The following is a 17,539-nucleotide window of genomic DNA, read 5'->3' on the forward strand; positions in this document are numbered from 1 at the left end:
CTGCCAGGCATGGCTCGCGGCCCTGGGCCGGCCAGCCCCCCCCCCCCCCCCGCCTCCTCCACAGCTCTCTTGGATGCTGGGGCTGGAGGGGCGGGACCCCTCGTGGACCAGAAGGGAGCAGTGGAGGCCCGCTTCCCCTTCAGCCCCGCCTCTGGTCCCGGGTGCGGGAGCAGGAAAATGCCAGATGATGGAGGATGGAAGACAGACAGGACTCTGCTAATGAACTCAGATCCAAATTTAAAATGAAAGAAATCTCTTTTTTTGGACTACATCTTACACCCAGCTTGAGGTCAGAGAATGACAGGACTGCACCCCCAGGCTCCAGCCCAACACCAGCAGGACTTACGGACCCAGGAACTGGTACGTGTGTTGGGGGAGGAAGGAGACGGGACCAAGTCCTCCTCCTCCGTGCTCTGCGGACCCCTGGGGCTGGCGGGGGCTCCCTCCCTGGCCAGCCTTGCAGCCCTCAAGGGCCCTGCAGAACCACCCCATCCAGCCAGCTGGGGCACCCCTGGGGGGCCAGCCTCCTCTTCCCACAACACAGAAGTCACTCAGAGGCCCCCTCCTCCTGCCAAATAAAAAACACAAAACCAAACTGGACACAAACACAAATCAAGGAGAGACACACACGACGTGAGGGGCCCGTGGGCCCCAGCAGATCTCCGGCTTCCCAGCATGATACATTCTTGTGTAATTCAGGAACAGAGGCCCTCGGCCCCCTCTGGGGAGTGGGAGTAAAAAAATACAGAGATTCTAGTCTCCCTGTGGGCTCCAAGCAGGGCAGGGGCAGACCCAATCTCAATTTCAGTTTTTGGTTCCACATCTGACCCCTCCCTGGGGCTGGCTCCTGATGCCCCTGTCCCTGCTCCACCCTCCGGGCCCCCGCCACCACCACCGCCCCCCCCCCCGGGCTGGAGGTGCCAGTAGGATGGGGTCTGCAAGGAGGGATGCAAGGCGGGCGTGGGGGGCCCGCAGTTCCGAGAAGCTGTCCTCTCGGTGGCTGGACCGCCCCGCACGCGCGTGGCCGGCACAGGCGCCCCAGGGTCAGCCCTCACCCCTTGAGGGGCTTGTCGGCCCCTCCGCTGGGGCTCCCAGCGCTGTCACTCTTCTTCCTGCGCAGGCTCTCAATCCAGCTGGAGCTGGAGCGGGTGGTAAAGCTGGCCAGAGCGAGGGAGCTGAGCCGCATGTTTTTGCCAGACATGATGAGCTCCCCGAATCCCTCCTGGTGCGAGAAGGCGTAGCCCGAGCGCCGGGAACTGGTGCGGCCCACCCGTCGCAGGCAGCGGTGCTGGGCCTTCTGCTTCTTCCTCACCAGCTGGGTGTAGCGCACCTGGGAAGGAGCCCATCGGTGACGGCGTCGGCATCACACCCCCCCCCCCCAGGACAAGGGACCCGGAGCCTCTGGGACGAGGCTGCACGGGGTTCTGCCCCAAGAAACAGTGGGTGACAGCCACCAGCATCAACATTCGTGCCAGAGGGCTCCCCGACCCGCCCTCCCGGTCCCCCAAAGCAGACAGCGGGCGGCTCACCGTGTCCGAGAGATCGGGCTTCAGGCTCAGCTTGAGGAACCGGAAGGCGACCACAGGCATGATGCAGACGACGGTGGTGAGCGTGATGGTCAGCCACACCGTGGGCTGGGCTAGGGTGTTCTGGGCGTTGCCTGGGGAACGAAGCCGCTGGCGGCCTTGGGACTCACGGGCAGACGAGGGGCAGCCCTATTTGCCCCGTCCTAGCTCCTGAGTCCTCCCTGCTCCCTAGACCCATTTCTTTATCTGCTTTCCTGGGCGCCTCTGCTGTCTCCTCACAGCCTCACCCCCCACCCCAACCTGCCCCGGGGTCTTCCCAGCTCAGGAAATGCCACCGTCCACGCTGCTAAGGCTCCGTTTCTCAAACCGCCTGTGGAAGGTGGCCGCGGCTCCCTGCCCCGCCCCCCAAGCCCGGGTCACCACCAGAGCCTCCTAACTGGCCTCCCCATTTCCACCTTTACCCTCTGTGCTTTACCATCCCCAAAACCGTAACAGCTGTCCTTAAACACACAAATGGGTTCTGACACTTCCCTGCTTATAACCCTCCAATGGCTTCCTATCATATTTAGACTAAAATTCAAAGTTCTGCAGCGCCTGGGTGGCTCAGTCTGCCTTCGGCTCAGGTCATGATCCCGGGGTCCTGGGATCGAGTCCCACATCGGGCTCCCTGCTCCGCGGGAAGCCTGCTTCTCCCTCTCCCACTCCCCCTGCTTGTGTTCCTCTCTCACTGTGTCTCTCTGTCAAATAAATAAATAAGATCTTTAAAAAATATTTAAAAATAGGGCGCCTGGGTGGCTCAGTCGTTAAGCGTCTGCCTTCGGCTCAGGTCATGATCTCAGGGTCCTGGGATCGAGCCCCGCATCGGGCTCCCTGCTCGGCAGGAAGCCTGCTTCTCCCTCTCCCACTCCCCCTGCTTGTGTTCCTGCTCTCGCTATCTCTCTCTCTCTCTGTCAAATAAATAAATAAATAAAATCTTTAAAAAAAAAATTAAAAAAAATTTTTAAAATAAAAAAAATAAAATTCAAAATTCTAACTCTAAACTTTTAGAACATAAAGATCTGGATCCATTCTTACCCCCCACCCCCCGGCACCCAGCCAGGCCCTGCCCTCCAGCCTTGCTTACTCCACACACCCCTCCCTCTTCTGTGGGAACTTCCAGTCAAGCCCCCCTAGGGCCCCTCTAGCGGTTCCTCTTCCAGGCTCACTCCCCTTTTTTCAGATTTCTCTGTGTCAACGTCCTCTCTTCAAGGGGTCTTCCCTCACTACCCTGTCCCTCTCTACCCTGCTTGATGTTTTTTGTAAGACTTCCTAATTCTAGACGTTTCATCTGCTACCCTGTAAACTGCCTGTCTCTCTGAGATACGAAACCCAGGAGAGCAAGTACTGCCTCCCCAGCACCCAGGACAGTGGTGACACACAGTAGGGGCCGACCGAACGTCCACTGAGTGGATAAACGAACAGACTGAAATCAAATGCACCCCCTGCACCCGTCCTTCACTTTGTGCCTCCCAAGCAGCCCGTCTGCCCCTGCCCCCCCGCCCCCGCCGCCGCCCCACGCCCGTCTGAATCCTCGTACTCAGTCACTACCGTAGCTCCTCACTAGCCACCAGATTCCTCTTTCTAAAGTAATCCTTTGATGCCATTCCCCTCTTTCCTCAAAAAAAAGAAAAAAAAAAAGACTCCCAGTGAAATAAATCAAGACCTGAGAGCCTGACGTTGACACCTTTAATGTCCTCCCTTCCAGCCTCTCATCCACCCAACTACACTTCCAGCTCCCGGGTGTGGGGTCAGCCTTGCAGCGGCCTGCCCTCGGACTATCCCTGACCACCCCCAACCAGTCATCTGCTGATCATGAGCAGGTCGGCCACCACTTGACCCTGACCGCACGGCCTAGCAGGGCTCTTCCTCACACTCATGGACACGGAAGCCCTGTGAGGGCCGGCCCGGGTCAGAGACACCCCGACGTGCCCACAGCGCCTCACCGAGCACCTGGTGTGCCGCACAAACGCTCCCACGGTGCTTGTGAGCCACCTGCCCCGTTGGTAGGGAAGCCGCCGCAGAGACTCACCCACAAACCGGAACTGGTTTGGAAACATGTCGAAGAGCCCATTGCTGTGCATGGCAAACAGGATGGCAAAGTAGATAGCCAGGCTGCCCCAGATAAAGAAATGGTTGATGGCCGTCCAGTAGCCAGTGTCCAGCCCGATCTGAGAAAGGCAGCTGTCAGAGACAGGAAGGGCGACCCCCCCCGCCCCATCCCACCCAGGGCGGCCGCCCAGATACAGGGGACGGCAGCGCCGGGTCGGCCTCACACCTGCACGCTGACCACGATGACCAGGGAGGTCGCCACGGTGACCGCAAAGGACTGGTAATCGGCCAGCTGGGTGCCGTCGTCCCGCGTGGCCTCAGCAAACACGCCGTACGGGATGAAGAACATGAGCACGGACGTGTAGATGCCCTGGGCAATGCAGATGAAGAACTCCCGCTTGTTGAAGAGAAGATTCAGCTGGCCTGGCTCATACAGCTTGGGGTACTCCATGCTCCGCTGCTCCGGGACATCCTGCGGGGGGGGACCAGGGGTTCCAGAGGCCTCCGGAGAGCCAAGGGCAGAGCCCATCCCGCCCTCCCCTCCTTTCCAAATTCTTTGACAGCTGGATTCTGCCTCAAGCCCCCCACCCAGGAAAGTCACAGGGCAGCGGCCGCCGAGCGGGAGAGCATGGCCTTCCCAGGCACCTGCGGGCGGCAGGTGCACACACCGCCACCGTGTGCTTTCTTCACAGCATGGCCTCTCCCCAGCCCCCGACCCCTGTGCCCCTTACCTGGTCGAAGACCCCCATGGCTAAGACTGGGAGCGAGGTGTACACAATGTTGTAAAGGGTGATAAAGTACTGATCGTAGACGGTCTGGGAAGAGAACACAGCAAGACAGGAGGAAACACTCACTCTTTCTTCACTACAAATCGGGCAGAGAGACTGCTGAGTGGTGTATGGAGCCCTAAGGAATTTTCTGAAGCCCATCTCTACTCCCTCAACAAGTGTGTGTTTGTTCTCGTTTTGTTTTTTTAAGTAGGCTCTACACCCAACGTGGGGCTTGAACTCACAACCCCAAGACCGAGAGTCACAGGCTGCACGGTCTCAGCAGGCTAGGAGCCCCTCAACCAATGTTTATTTTAACGCATGAACCTGACAACACCTGGGCCCTGGGGGGCTGACTGACAGGCCAGAAGATCTCTGCCCTTATGGAGCTCACACACAGGAAGCAGTGGGCCAAGGGCGCCCTACCTGGGCGGAGAAGCCGCAGAAGAAGCCAAACCAGAAGTGGACCATGGTGAAGGCAAAGTTCTTATAGAAGAAATAGCAGAGGAATTTGCACATGCGCAGGTAGGACCAGCGCCCGTGCACCAGCAGGAGGCGCTGCAGGAACTTGAACTGGGAGAAGGAGTAGTCAGAGGCCAGCACAGCCTGGATGCCCTCCTGGCCGCTGATGCCCACGCCAATGTGAGCCGCTACAGGGACAGGTGGTGACAAGGGGAAGCAGAGTCACACGCTCAGAATCGCAGCAGGGTGGAGCCGACCCCCCTCCCCCCGCGCCCCCACATCCACACTCACTCTTGATCATGCTGACATCATTGGCTCCGTCGCCGATGGCGAGGGTCACGGCTTTCTTGTGCTTCTTAACCAGCTCCACCACCTGTGCCTTCTGCAAAGGGGTCACACGGCAGCAGATGACAGCTTTGCAGGCACAGGCCGTCTCCAGGAACTCCAGCTCCATGTCCGCCTCCAGCGCATGGGCCTGGAACACAGGACCTGAGAGAGCCCATCCTCCCCGGGCGGACATGGGAGTCACGCCTCCCAGCCCCCGAGAGGCCACAGCTGCACTGAGGTCAGGGGAGTGAGAGCAAAGTAAGACAGACCGGCCACGTGGAGAGAAGGGGTCTCTGGGAAGACGCTCACCAGGCTGTGCCCGTTGATGACCAGGGCGTACTCCCCGGCAACGGCCTCCAGGACAGAAGTGAGCTTGGCAGAACGCTTCTCTGAGCAGGTGAAGCCATTTCCCACGGCGTGGGGTGAGTCCAGCATCTTCTCCCGGGCTTTCCTGGAAAGGCAGGAATGCACCCGTGGGCTCCGGGACAGGAGCAGGGTCTGCACGTGCAGGACATCTGCCTGCCTTGGGCCTCTGTCTACCTGAGCTCCTCCCGCACTTCGAGGACAGTGTGGCCGGTGACAACGAACACCTCCGTCATGTCGTCCGTCAGCATCTTGCAAGAATAGCCGATGTTCACGGCCGTCTCTACCAACAGAGACTGATGAGCTCAGCACACTCTGCAGCCTGAGGTCTAGGCTCGTGCAAGGGCTGCATCTAGATGCTGGGCTCTCACCTTGCTTATCTCCGGTCAGCACCCAAATCTTGATGTTGGCCAGCGTCAGGAGGGCGATGGTCTCTGGAACCCCCTGCTGAAGCTTGTCCTCAATGGCTGTTGCGCCCAGCAGCTGGAAATACCGCAAGGGTTCCAGACGGGAGAGTCCCAGACACGAGCCCCCCGACCCCCTCGGCCCACCTGCAGCCATACCACCATGTTGCTCTCCACCTCCTCGTACACGCTGGCCAGCCTGTCCTCCCGGCTGTCCCGGGCCAGGCTGGCTCGGAGCCGTCTCTGGGCCCACTCCCCATAGTACTCTTCATCCAGATCCTTGTACGCCAGAACCAGGGTCCTCAGCCCTTCCCCGGCATACTCCTGGGGGCAGAGCCAAGGTCAGCCTGCGGCCTCCCCGCCACGACACTGAGTTCAGAACCACAGGGCCCCTGTCCTCACACCTACATTCAGGTGGTCAGTGGTGGTGCTGAGCAGCTCCTGGGTGCAGGGGTGAAGTCTGTCCAGCAGGATCGTGTCAGCCCCTTTGCAGTAGAGTCGGATCCTCCCTTCTGGATTCCGCACTAGGATCAGGCCAAGGGGAGAAAGTCCCGGGAAGACTCAGGTAGGCAAAGACCCCCAACCTACCACATCAGCAAGAGCCACCCAGCACCCCTCACCCTCCGCAGGCCCTGACACTGCCACGAGTGCCCCCGGCAGCCCAGGCCCAGCCTCACCGATGACAGACATGCGCTTGCGGATGTTATTGAAGTCCAGGATGGCCAGCAGCTGGTAGGTGACGGCTGTGCCCATCTCGTGGACAGTGATGGTTTTGGGGGTGCGAGAGCGGAATACAAAACCAAAGTTCCTGGCTGCGGTGACCAGGGCGCCCTCATCCGGGGACTGGGCTTTGTAGTACAGCTCCCCTGGGAGGGGAGGAACAGTACAGGTGGCGTAAGTGGCTGCCCCAGGCCCCCGGACGGCCCCGCCTGGCCACACCGCAGAGCAGCTGGAGGGCGGCCGTCGGGCGGAGAGCGCGTAAGCCGGCCCCAGGCTCACCTTCGTTCTTCTCTTCTGACATGACAGTATGACACAGAGAAAGGAGACGGAAGAACTCGTGCGTGTGGGGGTCCCCCATCTTGACAGCCTCCAGGAGGGTGGGGTCCCAAAATAAGAACTTGTTGTCGGCCAGAGGGTTGAAGGAGAAGTCAACAGGCTCCGGCTTCTAGAGCAATGAGGGCAACAAGCAGAGGGCGGTGGCAGGCTGCACCCCAGGAGGGCTGTCCCCACCTTGCTGTTTCCTGCCCTTCCAGAGGACAGCCCAAGACCCCGTCTGCTGCAGACCCCACATTCTCCTTCCTGCTCCCAATTCTTCCTGAACATACCCTTTCTCCAATCAGCCTCCACTTCGTGACCAAAGAACAGCTCCCTCCTTACCACACCCGCCGTTACTGGGCGAGCACCCTACATTTAATGGGCACAGAGTAACTACGGAGGCCGGGCCTTACCTGTCCCAATTCAGCTTTGTGTCCCAGGACATCAAGCACGTCCCCTACATGCAGCCGGGACAGAAGGCGAAGCAGCATCAGAAGAGCGGTGGAGAAAAGCCTCCAGCACAGAACCCCCACAGGCATCTGGAACCCTCAACCCCAGCCACTGAGCCGCGGTCACAGGTCACACGGCTGACTCGAGGCACCCCGGGTCCTCAGAACCCCAGGACTGAAAGTCATGGCCCCCACTGCTCCATGTCCCTCTCCCTAGCACGCCCCACCCGCTCTCCGGCCTTTCACCCCGTGGGCCTAACAACGGACAAACCCCACACACGAGCCACAGGCCCAAGTTGGTACCAAAAACAGTGAGGCCCCACACACCCTATCGCAGGCTATCCCGTGGCTAGGCCGTGAGGCCACTGCAGCAAGGCTGCACGGAGACCACAGTCACATTCCAGAGACGCACAAGTGCCCCGAACGCAACCTGGGGAGCGTCTCGCACTCCACCAACGCTCCTTCTAACAGCCACAGAGCCCCCTCCTGCCTGGGGCTGAGACCAGGGCGAGGCCAGCACAGAGAGCAGGAGAGGCACTCCGCATCTGCGGCCTGACCCGGGGCACAAGGCCGATGCTCTCCTGGCCCCACAAGCCCGAGCAGGAAAGAAGCAAACCCCAAATGTCAAGACGGCGGCGGCTGGGAGCCCTGGGTCGACGCGGTGCGGCCCTACCGTAACTGCGGCCGCTGATGGAGCACTTGTTGAAGACCATGATGTTCTGGGTGAGGGTGCCCGTCTTGTCAGAGAAGACATACTCCACCTGGCCCAGCTCCTCGTTCAGGGTGGTGGTGCGTGCCTCCGCGGGCGTCCGCTTCTTCATGCAGAACATCTTCTTGTCCCAGTTGATGAAGTAGCTGTGGCCCAGGCGGATGACCTCCACGCTGCACAGGGGACAGGAGGTAAGGCTCGGGCAGGGAGCCGAGGACGGGCCCCACCCGCACAGGCCTCCGCTGCAGGCCCCCCGCCTGGGGGGAGACAGGACGCACGGAGCGGACACCTGGGCACGGAACCTGGGTGGGACGGGCAAGGAGTGGCTGCAGGTGGAGCCGGCCACTGCGGCCGGCCAAGAGCTCCCTGACCCCGACCCTCTGATGCTCTCCAGACAAGAAGGTGCAAAGGGCCTGGGCAGGCGGGACGGACGGTCCAGGCAGAGAGAGGAAAGGACTGCAGACAAGGCACTCGACCAGCTCTTACCTCAGGACGAGTAACACAGAAACCGTGCAGAGAAGACAAGAGAGTGTGAGGGAAGGAAGAGAAGAGAGACAGCGAGGGCACTGGCCCCTCGCCGCCCACCGCAAGCGCTGTCCTTCCGCCCAGCTCGGGGCCCCGCTACGGCCTCGCGCTTCCAGGGAGCGAGGCGGCCGGAACTGCGCCTCCGCCACGGGAAACCATGCCAAGTGCCAGAGGCAGGGCGCTTTCCACGGCCTGGGGCCCGCCCCCTCCTCCGGCATTCCCTTTGGGATGTGGACTGTCAGCACCCCAGGAAGGAGACCGAGCCCTGGGGCGCCTCCGGAACCCTGCGTGCAGCCTGAGCCAGACTGGATCAAGACCCACGTTGCAGCAGCTCAAGGGGACTTCTCAGCCTTCTCCCCACTGGGCTGCTCCCGCCCCCCAACACTCCCTGGAGCCTGATCAGACTTAGCAAGAGGCTTTCTTAGCAGCTACCACGGGCGCTGGGTGAGCAGGGACGAAATTCGGGCAGCAAGCCCGAAGATGGGGACCAGGGAGACGGCAGACAGGAAAGCATTTCAGTAGGAACGAAGGAGCGGTGACGGCCAGGAGGCAGGCTCCCACCCGACGTCCGACCCTCCAATCGAGCGTCTCGTGTCAACCCAGTTTCGACACGTTCCCACGAAGAAGGTGGACAGGACCGTCCCCACGTTCCGTGTGGAAACCGGCCCCACGTGGCCGGGAGTCTCCTGTCAGTGTTCTAGAAAAGCCCAAACTGTCCACTGTGGCAGGGAAACGCTCCGTGTGGTCAGTGCCATCAGCAGCAGGGCTCAGGGGAGACCTGAGGTGCACCTGGGGAGTGTGTGTGAACGAAAACGCAGCCCTTGGGATGAGTCCCGAGCATCCAGAGAGGATTTCCTTCAACACGTCTCAGGTCTGCTTACCTCGAGGTTCTTTCTTCCGGCTACTCTTCCTGCTCATTCTCACCGGCCCGTCCCCGTTCACATGCTCTGTGCCTCCAACAGCCTAGGTGTCTCCTAGATCCCACTTACGCCGCTCACCGCGGCCAGCCAACACCTCCTGACGCGCAGGGATTTTTTTCAACAGGACTAACGCTGACGACTTCTGTTGTCAGGAACCAGGTCAGCTGGGACCCAGTCACACCCTGTTCCGCTGCCGAACAGTGACCATTCCAAGGGCCCCACCCCCAGGCCTCTGTCTCCCCCTCCCCCAGGCTCCAGCCCCCTCTGCAGAGAAGTCCTCCCTGATTAACCACCCAGGGAGTGGCGTCGCCTGCAGGTAGAAGGACTCCCACAGCACGCACTCCCATTCTGTTTTAGAAGGTGTTTAGATTTTCCTCTCTACTAGCCCGAAGCTCCTGCAGAGAACAAGGTCCGTCCCTCACATGTCTTTGCAGGGAGCACGGCACAAAGTGGCCATGCGAGCGACACATGCCGAATAAATCAATACGGTTTTTGTTGTGACACAGTCCAAAGCACCCGAAAACGGTGACGAAGCTTGCTCCGCACAGAATACCTTCTGTGCGGGGCAAGCACAAGATGCTCGAGGCACAAGGAGGAGCTCCAGTTTCCTTCCCAAAGGTTTCACCTTCACAGAAAGGTTTGCCAAGGGACCACCTGAGCTCCCTGGGAGAGCCCGGGCAGAGTGAGTGCGTACCTGACGTAGAGCGATATGGGCACCACGGTGTTGAGGATGATGATATAGGACCAGAAGGAGAGGAAGCCGGAGAAGAAGGCACTGTCCACCGCCTCGTCCCACGGCAGGTAGGCCTGGAAGCGCATCCCAACTTCATGCTCCCAGATGGCATTGCCAATGGCCAGGATCACCCCCATGCAGACCAGGAATCCAAAAATCTGGCACGGGATGAGGAACAGAGGTGAGGCTGCCACTAGGAAGCCCCCAAAACCAAGTGCATCACTGAGGGTCACCACTCATACCCCAAACCCTCAAAAGCCCAGGCATCTTTAAAATGGTGGCATGCTCTCCTGAGAAGCACCCAGAACTGGTGAGAGCTTGTGGTCTGCCAACCATCACGTGGCCCTGTCTCTGAACATCTTTCTTCACTGTATGGCGGGGGAGCTCAGATACCTGGAGCCCTTCCCAGGCGGTCAGAGGGGGTGCGAGCAAGCTCCTCCCAACATGACGCAGCGGCTCACTGGACATCACCCATCTACCTGAGCTGAGTTTCCACGAGCAAACAAAAATGCCAAGTTTCTGTAATGTTCATTATCTCATACAGATTGACAAAAAAGTTTAACCTGGGAAACAGATTTCATCTCCAAAAATATAGATTACTTGAAAGTAAAAAATCTCGGGGCGCCTGGGTGGCTCAGTCGTTAGGCGTCTGCCTTCGGCTCAGGTCATGGTCCCAGGGTCCTGGGATCGAGCCCCGCATCAGGCTCCCTGCTCGGCGGGGGGCCCTGCTTCTCCCTCTCCCACTCCCCCTGCTTGTGTTCCTTCTCTCGCTGGGTCTCTGTCAAATAAATAAATAAAATCTTAAAAAAAAAAAGAAAGTAAAAAATCTCTTAAAGATTGTAAAAGATTCTTGGGGTGCCTGGGTGGCTCAGTCGGTTGAGTGTCTGCCTTCGGCTCAGGTCATGGTCCCGGGGTCCTGGGATCGAGCCCCACATCGGGCTCCCTGCTCCGCGGGAAGCCGGCTGCTCCCTCTGACCCTCCCCCCCCTCATGCTCTCTCTCATTGTCTCTCTCAAATAAATATATAAAATCTTTGAAAAAAAAAAGATTGTGAAAGATTCTTCTAAAGATTTAAATCTTGCAGTCCTTGGTGGCTCAGTGGCTGAGCCCCCTGCTTGTGTTCTCGCTCTCTCATGCTCTCTCTCTCAAATAAATAAAATAATGAACAAAATAAACCTTGCGGTCCCTGAAGTAGGATCAGAGGAAGGTTCTGGTGGTTAAAAGAAACTGAGCCGACTGTGCTTTCAGACATCTATTTCCGAAGGTGCCCAAGGACCGCCAGGGGGCGATGCGAGCCTTTGCCGGAGAGACAACCCAAGACCTCCCGGGTTGAGGTCTTGGCAGACCCTTTGAGGCCTCTGGCCCAACCTTGGCTGGCATGCGGGGGGTCAGCAGCAGGCCGTGGGCAGCACAAGAAGGGGAGGAGAGCCCAACAAGGAGCTCAAATTTCCAGCCAAACAAGAGAAGGATTCAGGAATGGCTAAAAACTAAAACTCTTCCTTTGGGATCCTCCACTCTTAGAAGTCAGGGGAAAAGACCCCGTTCATTATCCATCTGCCAAATGGAAATTTTTCTTTTAATTCCTTCTCCATCCCCGTGAAGGCCTCCTTGTCCCTGGCAAAAGCAAACAGAAGCTGACATGCTGCACTAAGTCACCAGCATAGCTGGAATCCAGAGAAGGGCGGGTTTGCTTTAGCTCTCTTCCAGTCCTTGATTCACGCACGTTCCTAAGGTTCTTGTTAAGTAACGTCCTCCAAGTCTAAAGGGAGCCTGACATAAGCACTGCCTTTGACCAGGGAGGAGGGGGGAGCAAGGGGAACGGCCCAGGGGGAACAATACGCAGGGGGCCGCTGGGCAGAGCCTTACCCAGAGCACCAATGTATTCATTAGGCGATCAATACTTGTTCTCTTGAACTTTGTCCTGCCGCTGTTCTGCATCAGCTTCGTGTCAGGACCTAGAAAGGAATGGGAGCAGGTGCGGAAGCCAAGGAAGCAGTCGGCCGCATTTCCACCCGGGGCTGCAGACTGCAGGACATCAGGGGGACAGAGGTGCTAGCTGGGGAGACGGGCACTGGGGCGCACCGCACGCTCAGGCTCCCCGCCACCGGCTCCTGGGAGGCTCACCCGCAAAGACCACCAGCCCGAAGCACCACTCGGTGTTGCGCAGCACACAACCCCGCAGCAGCATGTTCTGGTTGCTCAGGGGGAACTTGCTCTCCTTCCAGTAAAGGGTCCCACTGAACCTGTCCAGCTTGTTGTTGGGAGGCTCGCAGACCACCTCACCTGAGCAGAAGACAGAAAGCTGCCACCCCAGGTGCCGTCAGCAGCCTGACTTCGAGCCAAGACACGGCTGAGGGAGGGACCTCCGCACACTGCCCGGAGGTGAACGGAGGCGGCTTGGCGGGAGGGATGCGCTGGCATGAGTGCAGCCCCCCTCCAGCCCAGGGATCCCACTCTGGGGACTCTGTTCTACAGAAATAACAGCATAGGTCACGACAGGTTAACTGAAGCGTTCTTTAAACAGCAAAAAACTGGAGAAAACTGAATGGTCGAGGGAGCTGAGTAGGTTCTGACACGTCAGCTCTGTGCAACATGACGCGGCTGTTAAAAGGAAGGAGGCAGATTTCTGTAAACAGCGATGCAATGAGACACCTAAAGAATTTAACAGGTAAGGAAAGCCAGGTGTGGAGATTTGGGTGCAGCAGGGTCCCAGTGCTTTATGCTCACGTTTGTATAAATGCAGAGCCTGGATGGATACACACTGAAGGAGCAGTGCACCTGGCCAGCTAACAGAGAAGACTGAGGAGCAGGAGGTTTTTTTCTTACACACACTATGGTCTGTCCTTCTAACGAAGAAGCACATATCATTATTTGGAGCCAAATAAGAATAAACTGAATTTCTCTCAACACCTACGGCAAGGAGGGAACTATTGGCCATGAAGAGCTCCTGGGGCGCCTGGGTGGCTCAGTCGGTTAAGCGGCTGCCTCCGGCTCAGGTCATGATCCTGGAGTCCCGGGATCGAGTCCCGCATCGGGCTCCCTGCTCGGCGGGGAGTCTGCCTCTCCCTCTGACCCTACCTCCTCTTGGGCTCTCTCTTCTCTCTCTCTCACTCTCTAATAAATAAAATCTTTAAAAAAAAAAAAAAGAGCTCCTGAAATGGCCATGAACTCAAAAGTAAGCGGAAGCCACCTTGCATTGCTGACACTCCCCCACAAAGAAAAATCCAGGGAGATGCATCCCAGTGAAAAGGAGCAGGTGCAATTTAAACCCCAAAACCCAACCCACCTCCTCTACCCACAAGCCACTTGTCCAAAATCACTCACCATCAAATTTGGCGAGCCTACTGATGTCTCCCAACTCCGAGGTGACTGGGATTGCCTGGCGCACTTTCATGTTGGTCTCTCTGGAAGGACAGTGCCCCTAAGTCCTGGTTCCCCTCCCTTCCTCTAGAATCTACCTGGGAGCACATGACCTTGGGGTATCACCCCCTCCACATTACTGAGTGCATAATACTTCTACATGCCCAAAGCCTTTCTGATCCCTAAAAATTGTCCAAAAGGTACAACTCCTAGACCTAGGAATCTCTTCCAAAAAACAAGCTTTTTACCCTTAAGGAGGCAGAAGATGTGTAACACCGGGCATCCGACTTACCCATCAAGTTCTGCGGTCTCTATGTAACACAGGCCATGGGGCTCACTGCTGGAAAGGAGGAGGAGATCCGCCTAGAGAGAAAGCCTAGTGAGGAGCCCAAAGACTCAACCCTCTCCTCGTGATGCACTCTTGGCTGACCCCTGCTTCCCCTAAGCATTCTTGGTTTGCTTAGTCCCAAGTGTGAATGGCAAGAGAGAAGCCAGTCCCAGTATATTAATATGACACAGAAGCTCCCTACTCAGGGAGCTTGGGGGGCACAGTCGGCTAAGCGTCCGACCCTTGACTTCGGCTCAGGCTGTGATCTCAGGGTTGTGAGATTGAGCCCTGCTGGGTGTAGAGTCGGCTGAGGATTCCCCCTCTGCCCCCCTCCCCCACTCACACACGAGTGCAGCACACGTGCACTGTCTCTCTCTCAAAAAAGAAATAAATAAATATTAAAAAAAAAAAAAAGAGCAGGTCCCCACTCAAGAAAGTTCAACCCGGGCGCCTGGGTGGCTCAGTTGGTTAAGCGGCTGCCTCCGGCTCAGGTCATGATCCTGGAGTCCCGGGATCGAGTCCCGCATCGGGCTCCCTGCTCAGCGGGGAGTCTGCTTCTCCCTCTGACCCTCTTCCCTCTCGTGCTCTCTGTCTCTCATTCTCTCTCTCTCAAATAAATAAATAAAATCTTTAAAAAAAAAAAAAGAAAGAAAAGAAAGTTCAACCCGTGCATGATTACGAGGCTGTGGGAAATCAGGAAAGACTCATTTCTATCTGCCAAAAAAGAGTGAAGAGACTCGTAGCCCTAGAGGGCCACCTTGCCCCTTACCGCCACAAACTGATTGTTTTCCAGCTTGATAATATCGCCAACACAGACATTCATCCACTGCTCTTGCTGGAGGCTGTGGCAAGAAGAAAGAGAAAGAGGCTGGTCAGTAGCGAGAGACGTTCCCAGGGGACCCCTCCTCCTAAAGGCCCTCGGTCTCCACCGGGCGCTCACCTCCCATTGATCAGCACTTGGGACTGCCGGTTATTCACCTGGTTATCGCTCTTGTGGCGGAACTGAAAAGAACTAAGAGAAGTAAGACGCCTTCCCCACTCCCGGGGACTGAGGCGGTCAGTGAGGTGTAGAGCGTGCTGGGTCCCACCTGGAGCGCCCCCGTCCACAGGTGTACTCTCTCCCTGGCTCCGCCCCTGCCCTTGGCCAAGGAGCCACAAGTCTAGGGGCCGGGGACCTGTGCCGGGCAGAGTCGGGTGAGGAGGAAGTGCAGGAACGGAAGAACAGAAGCGACTCACATAGTCATCAGTAGCGTCTTTAACAGCCGTGATGGCGAGGACAAGAACCAAAGGCACGATGGTGGTGAACCAGGAAAGGGAGGACACCTGTGGGGTCAACTGCAGGGGAAGAGCGCTCGGCTCTGAGGCCCCGGACCAGCCCCTCCCCACCCCCCCCACCTCTCTCTTCCTTGGCTTGGCTTTGAGTGGCAGAGGGTCTACTGTGGGGCACTCACCTGCAGAATGAGAAGGAACAGGAAGTAGGTATTGGCAACCTCCTGGAACTGCTCAAAGAGGTTGACAGGCAGGAAGGTGAGAATATTGTACTTGGAGGTCTTGATGCAGTTACTCTACGGCAGCGGGAGAGAAGATCACCAGACAGCCTATAACCCCAACCCAGAACCAGGCAGAGGCTGCCTCCTCCGTCAACACTTCCCAAACCTCTGCCCCCAAAAGCCAGCAACCACAGGCATGGGGGGGAGGGGTAGCAAGAAGGGAGTCTCATGGGGCCCATGTGTCCTGGGGCACTGCCAGGTGAAGGCATGAAAAAATCAGCACAGCCGCAGATGGAAAATGGAAAGTGGCCACGGGGCTGCCTTCCCTCCCCTGGCCCCAACCTCAAGGGGGCCGTTGCCCTTTGGCACTCAGGAGGAGGGAGCAGGTCGGCCGGGTCACTTACTGCATACTGGAATTTCTCATTGTATTCTCGGTCGTTGGCTCGAGCCCTCCTTTCTTCTTCTGCAACAGAACGATGATGCCGCAGTCAGGAGGAGCAAATGGAGGCCTGGCCCAACACCTTGTCAGGCCTACCCATTTTGTGGGGTTTCCACTGAGGACCCTTGGCTCCTTGCAGAGTACACAGTTTAAGGAGCTGGTGCCATGCCTGAGGTATCACTTGGTTCCACCCTCTGGTCCGTCTCACACCAGCCTGGCCATTCGGCTCTGCAGGCATTCATTCACAGGACAAGACCAACAATGTCAAGGTCTTCTGCTAGGGGCACTCAGATCCCCTCCCCACATCCCTTTAACTAACACCTCAGCCATTATGGCCTCAGGAATCACTGGAGGAAAAGCAGCTGCAGACAAAAAGCTTCCTTCCCCTGGGAACCCCTCCAGATCCAGCCAGGGCACTGCCCTCCTCCTAACCTGGGGGTGGGGTGGGTGGCAAGCCCGAGGGTCACCGTGCTCTGCGGCAGCATCCCAGCCCCACAGCCCCCTACAGGAGCCTCTGCTTGTCACATGTCACCCGCAGAGCCTTCTGACTGGCCCACAATGACATCACCTTATTTCAAAGCTCATCTTCAAGACAGAGAAGGGGGGGCTCAGGGATATGGGTCATGCAGACCAAGACAGCAATGAAGGAGGCAGGAATGGGATGTACTTTAAAGGGCTGTTCTAACTGTAACCCTTCTTGTGCCATCCGCACACCCTGCCCTTAAACAACACACCTGTCACTAACTGAGTGACACCTATCCTGAACATCCGCTGATCTGGGACTGCAGGTACCAAGTTCATGTCCCAGAACACGGGGCTGTCCTGTCAAGGGCTCTCCAGCCCACCTCTGGGGGTCACAAGGGCCAAGGCTGAAAAGGGGGGTTCCTTGGTGAGGCAGAGAACATAACGCGTTCAACCAGTGCTGGAGCCAAACGCAGCATGCCAGACCCCTCCCCTCACCCCTCCAAAGACCCCTGCAGAGCACACTGCAGTAACCAAACCTCAGAACACAGCACCCTCTGCCTACTCAGAGGACTCCCTCCCTGCGTGGGCACTATACTCCCAGAAACTTCCCCAGTGGGGACCCCTCGCTCTGAGCCCCCTGCGGCGTCTCCTAAGACCATGCAAGGGAGAAGCAGGGGCCAGACTCTTTGGAGCCAGGATCCCTGGGTCTGGAAAGGGGCGGACCAGGGAAGGCTGCGCAAGGCTGAGGACAACCAAATGTGAGGGTGGGAGGGGAAAGCAGGGGCTCGGGAGAGCGGCCAGGCGCTGCCTCCCGTTACCTGTCCCCCAAGAGGGCTTCTTTCTGCTCCAGGAGGGGGGCGCCCCGGCCCGGGCCCACTTCTCGGGCATCTCCTTGGGGACCGTCATGATCCCGGTTTGAGCGGGGGAGGGCGGGCTGTCTGTCGGTCTGTCCTTGGCCTCAGCGGCGCCGATGCGGCGGCCCCCCGGGCAGGCACACCACGAGCCGCGGCCGCTCGGAGGGGAGCCCCGGCCGTCGGGCGCGCGCCCCACCTGCAGCCCCGGCCATACCCGCGGCCGCCGCCCCCAGGCCCGGCCGCCCGCGCGCGCAGTGGCCCGAGCGCGGCGCGCGCCCCGGCTCCGCCCCCCGCCC

The 17,539-nt window shown here is 58.5% G+C and overlaps 1 protein-coding gene across 5 annotated transcripts in view; it reads right to left on the reverse strand.

Annotated features, from left to right (window-relative positions):
• Positions 1-236: 236 nt before the first annotated feature.
• ATP8B2 (ATPase phospholipid transporting 8B2) overlaps positions 237-17,539 on the reverse strand; it is a 19,960-nt gene continuing 2,657 nt past the window's right edge. The window contains exons 2-28 of one of the 5 annotated variants that reach the window (XM_025858768.2): positions 16,659-16,793; positions 15,890-15,948; positions 15,447-15,560; positions 15,232-15,330; positions 14,936-14,997; positions 14,765-14,837; positions 13,960-14,030; positions 13,632-13,711; positions 12,432-12,590; positions 12,174-12,262; positions 10,270-10,466; positions 8,095-8,303; positions 7,386-7,429; positions 6,937-7,102; positions 6,615-6,803; positions 6,346-6,461; positions 6,097-6,261; positions 5,905-6,016; positions 5,711-5,816; positions 5,480-5,621; positions 5,135-5,318; positions 4,808-5,031; positions 4,346-4,429; positions 3,841-4,086; positions 3,595-3,733; positions 1,530-1,660; positions 237-1,330 (exon numbers count right to left, since the gene is read on the reverse strand). In XM_025858768.2, the coding sequence (XP_025714553.1) occupies positions 1,052-1,330; positions 1,530-1,660; positions 3,595-3,733; positions 3,841-4,086; positions 4,346-4,429; positions 4,808-5,031; positions 5,135-5,318; positions 5,480-5,621; positions 5,711-5,816; positions 5,905-6,016; positions 6,097-6,261; positions 6,346-6,461; positions 6,615-6,803; positions 6,937-7,102; positions 7,386-7,429; positions 8,095-8,303; positions 10,270-10,466; positions 12,174-12,262; positions 12,432-12,590; positions 13,632-13,711; positions 13,960-14,030; positions 14,765-14,837; positions 14,936-14,997; positions 15,232-15,330; positions 15,447-15,560; positions 15,890-15,948; positions 16,659-16,725 (3,606 nt within the window). In that variant the 5' untranslated portion in view covers positions 16,726-16,793 and the 3' untranslated portion in view covers positions 237-1,051. Of the gene's footprint in view, positions 1,331-1,529; positions 1,692-3,594; positions 3,734-3,840; positions 4,087-4,345; positions 4,430-4,807; positions 5,032-5,134; positions 5,319-5,479; positions 5,622-5,710; positions 5,817-5,904; positions 6,017-6,096; positions 6,262-6,345; positions 6,462-6,614; positions 6,804-6,936; positions 7,103-7,385; positions 7,430-8,094; positions 8,304-10,269; positions 10,467-12,173; positions 12,263-12,431; positions 12,610-13,631; positions 13,712-13,959; positions 14,031-14,764; positions 14,838-14,935; positions 14,998-15,231; positions 15,331-15,446; positions 15,561-15,889; positions 15,949-16,658; positions 16,794-17,207; positions 17,421-17,539 lie in introns of those variants that run through there. The other 4 variants (XM_025858769.2, XM_025858767.2, XM_025858771.2 and 1 more) reach the window with 4 other exon arrangements.

Source organism: Callorhinus ursinus, unplaced genomic scaffold (assembly GCF_003265705.2).
Source record: "Callorhinus ursinus isolate GAN/ISIS: 27379988/994484 unplaced genomic scaffold, GSC_fseal_2.0 scaffold92, whole genome shotgun sequence".
Taxonomy (NCBI): domain Eukaryota; kingdom Metazoa; phylum Chordata; class Mammalia; order Carnivora; family Otariidae; genus Callorhinus; species Callorhinus ursinus.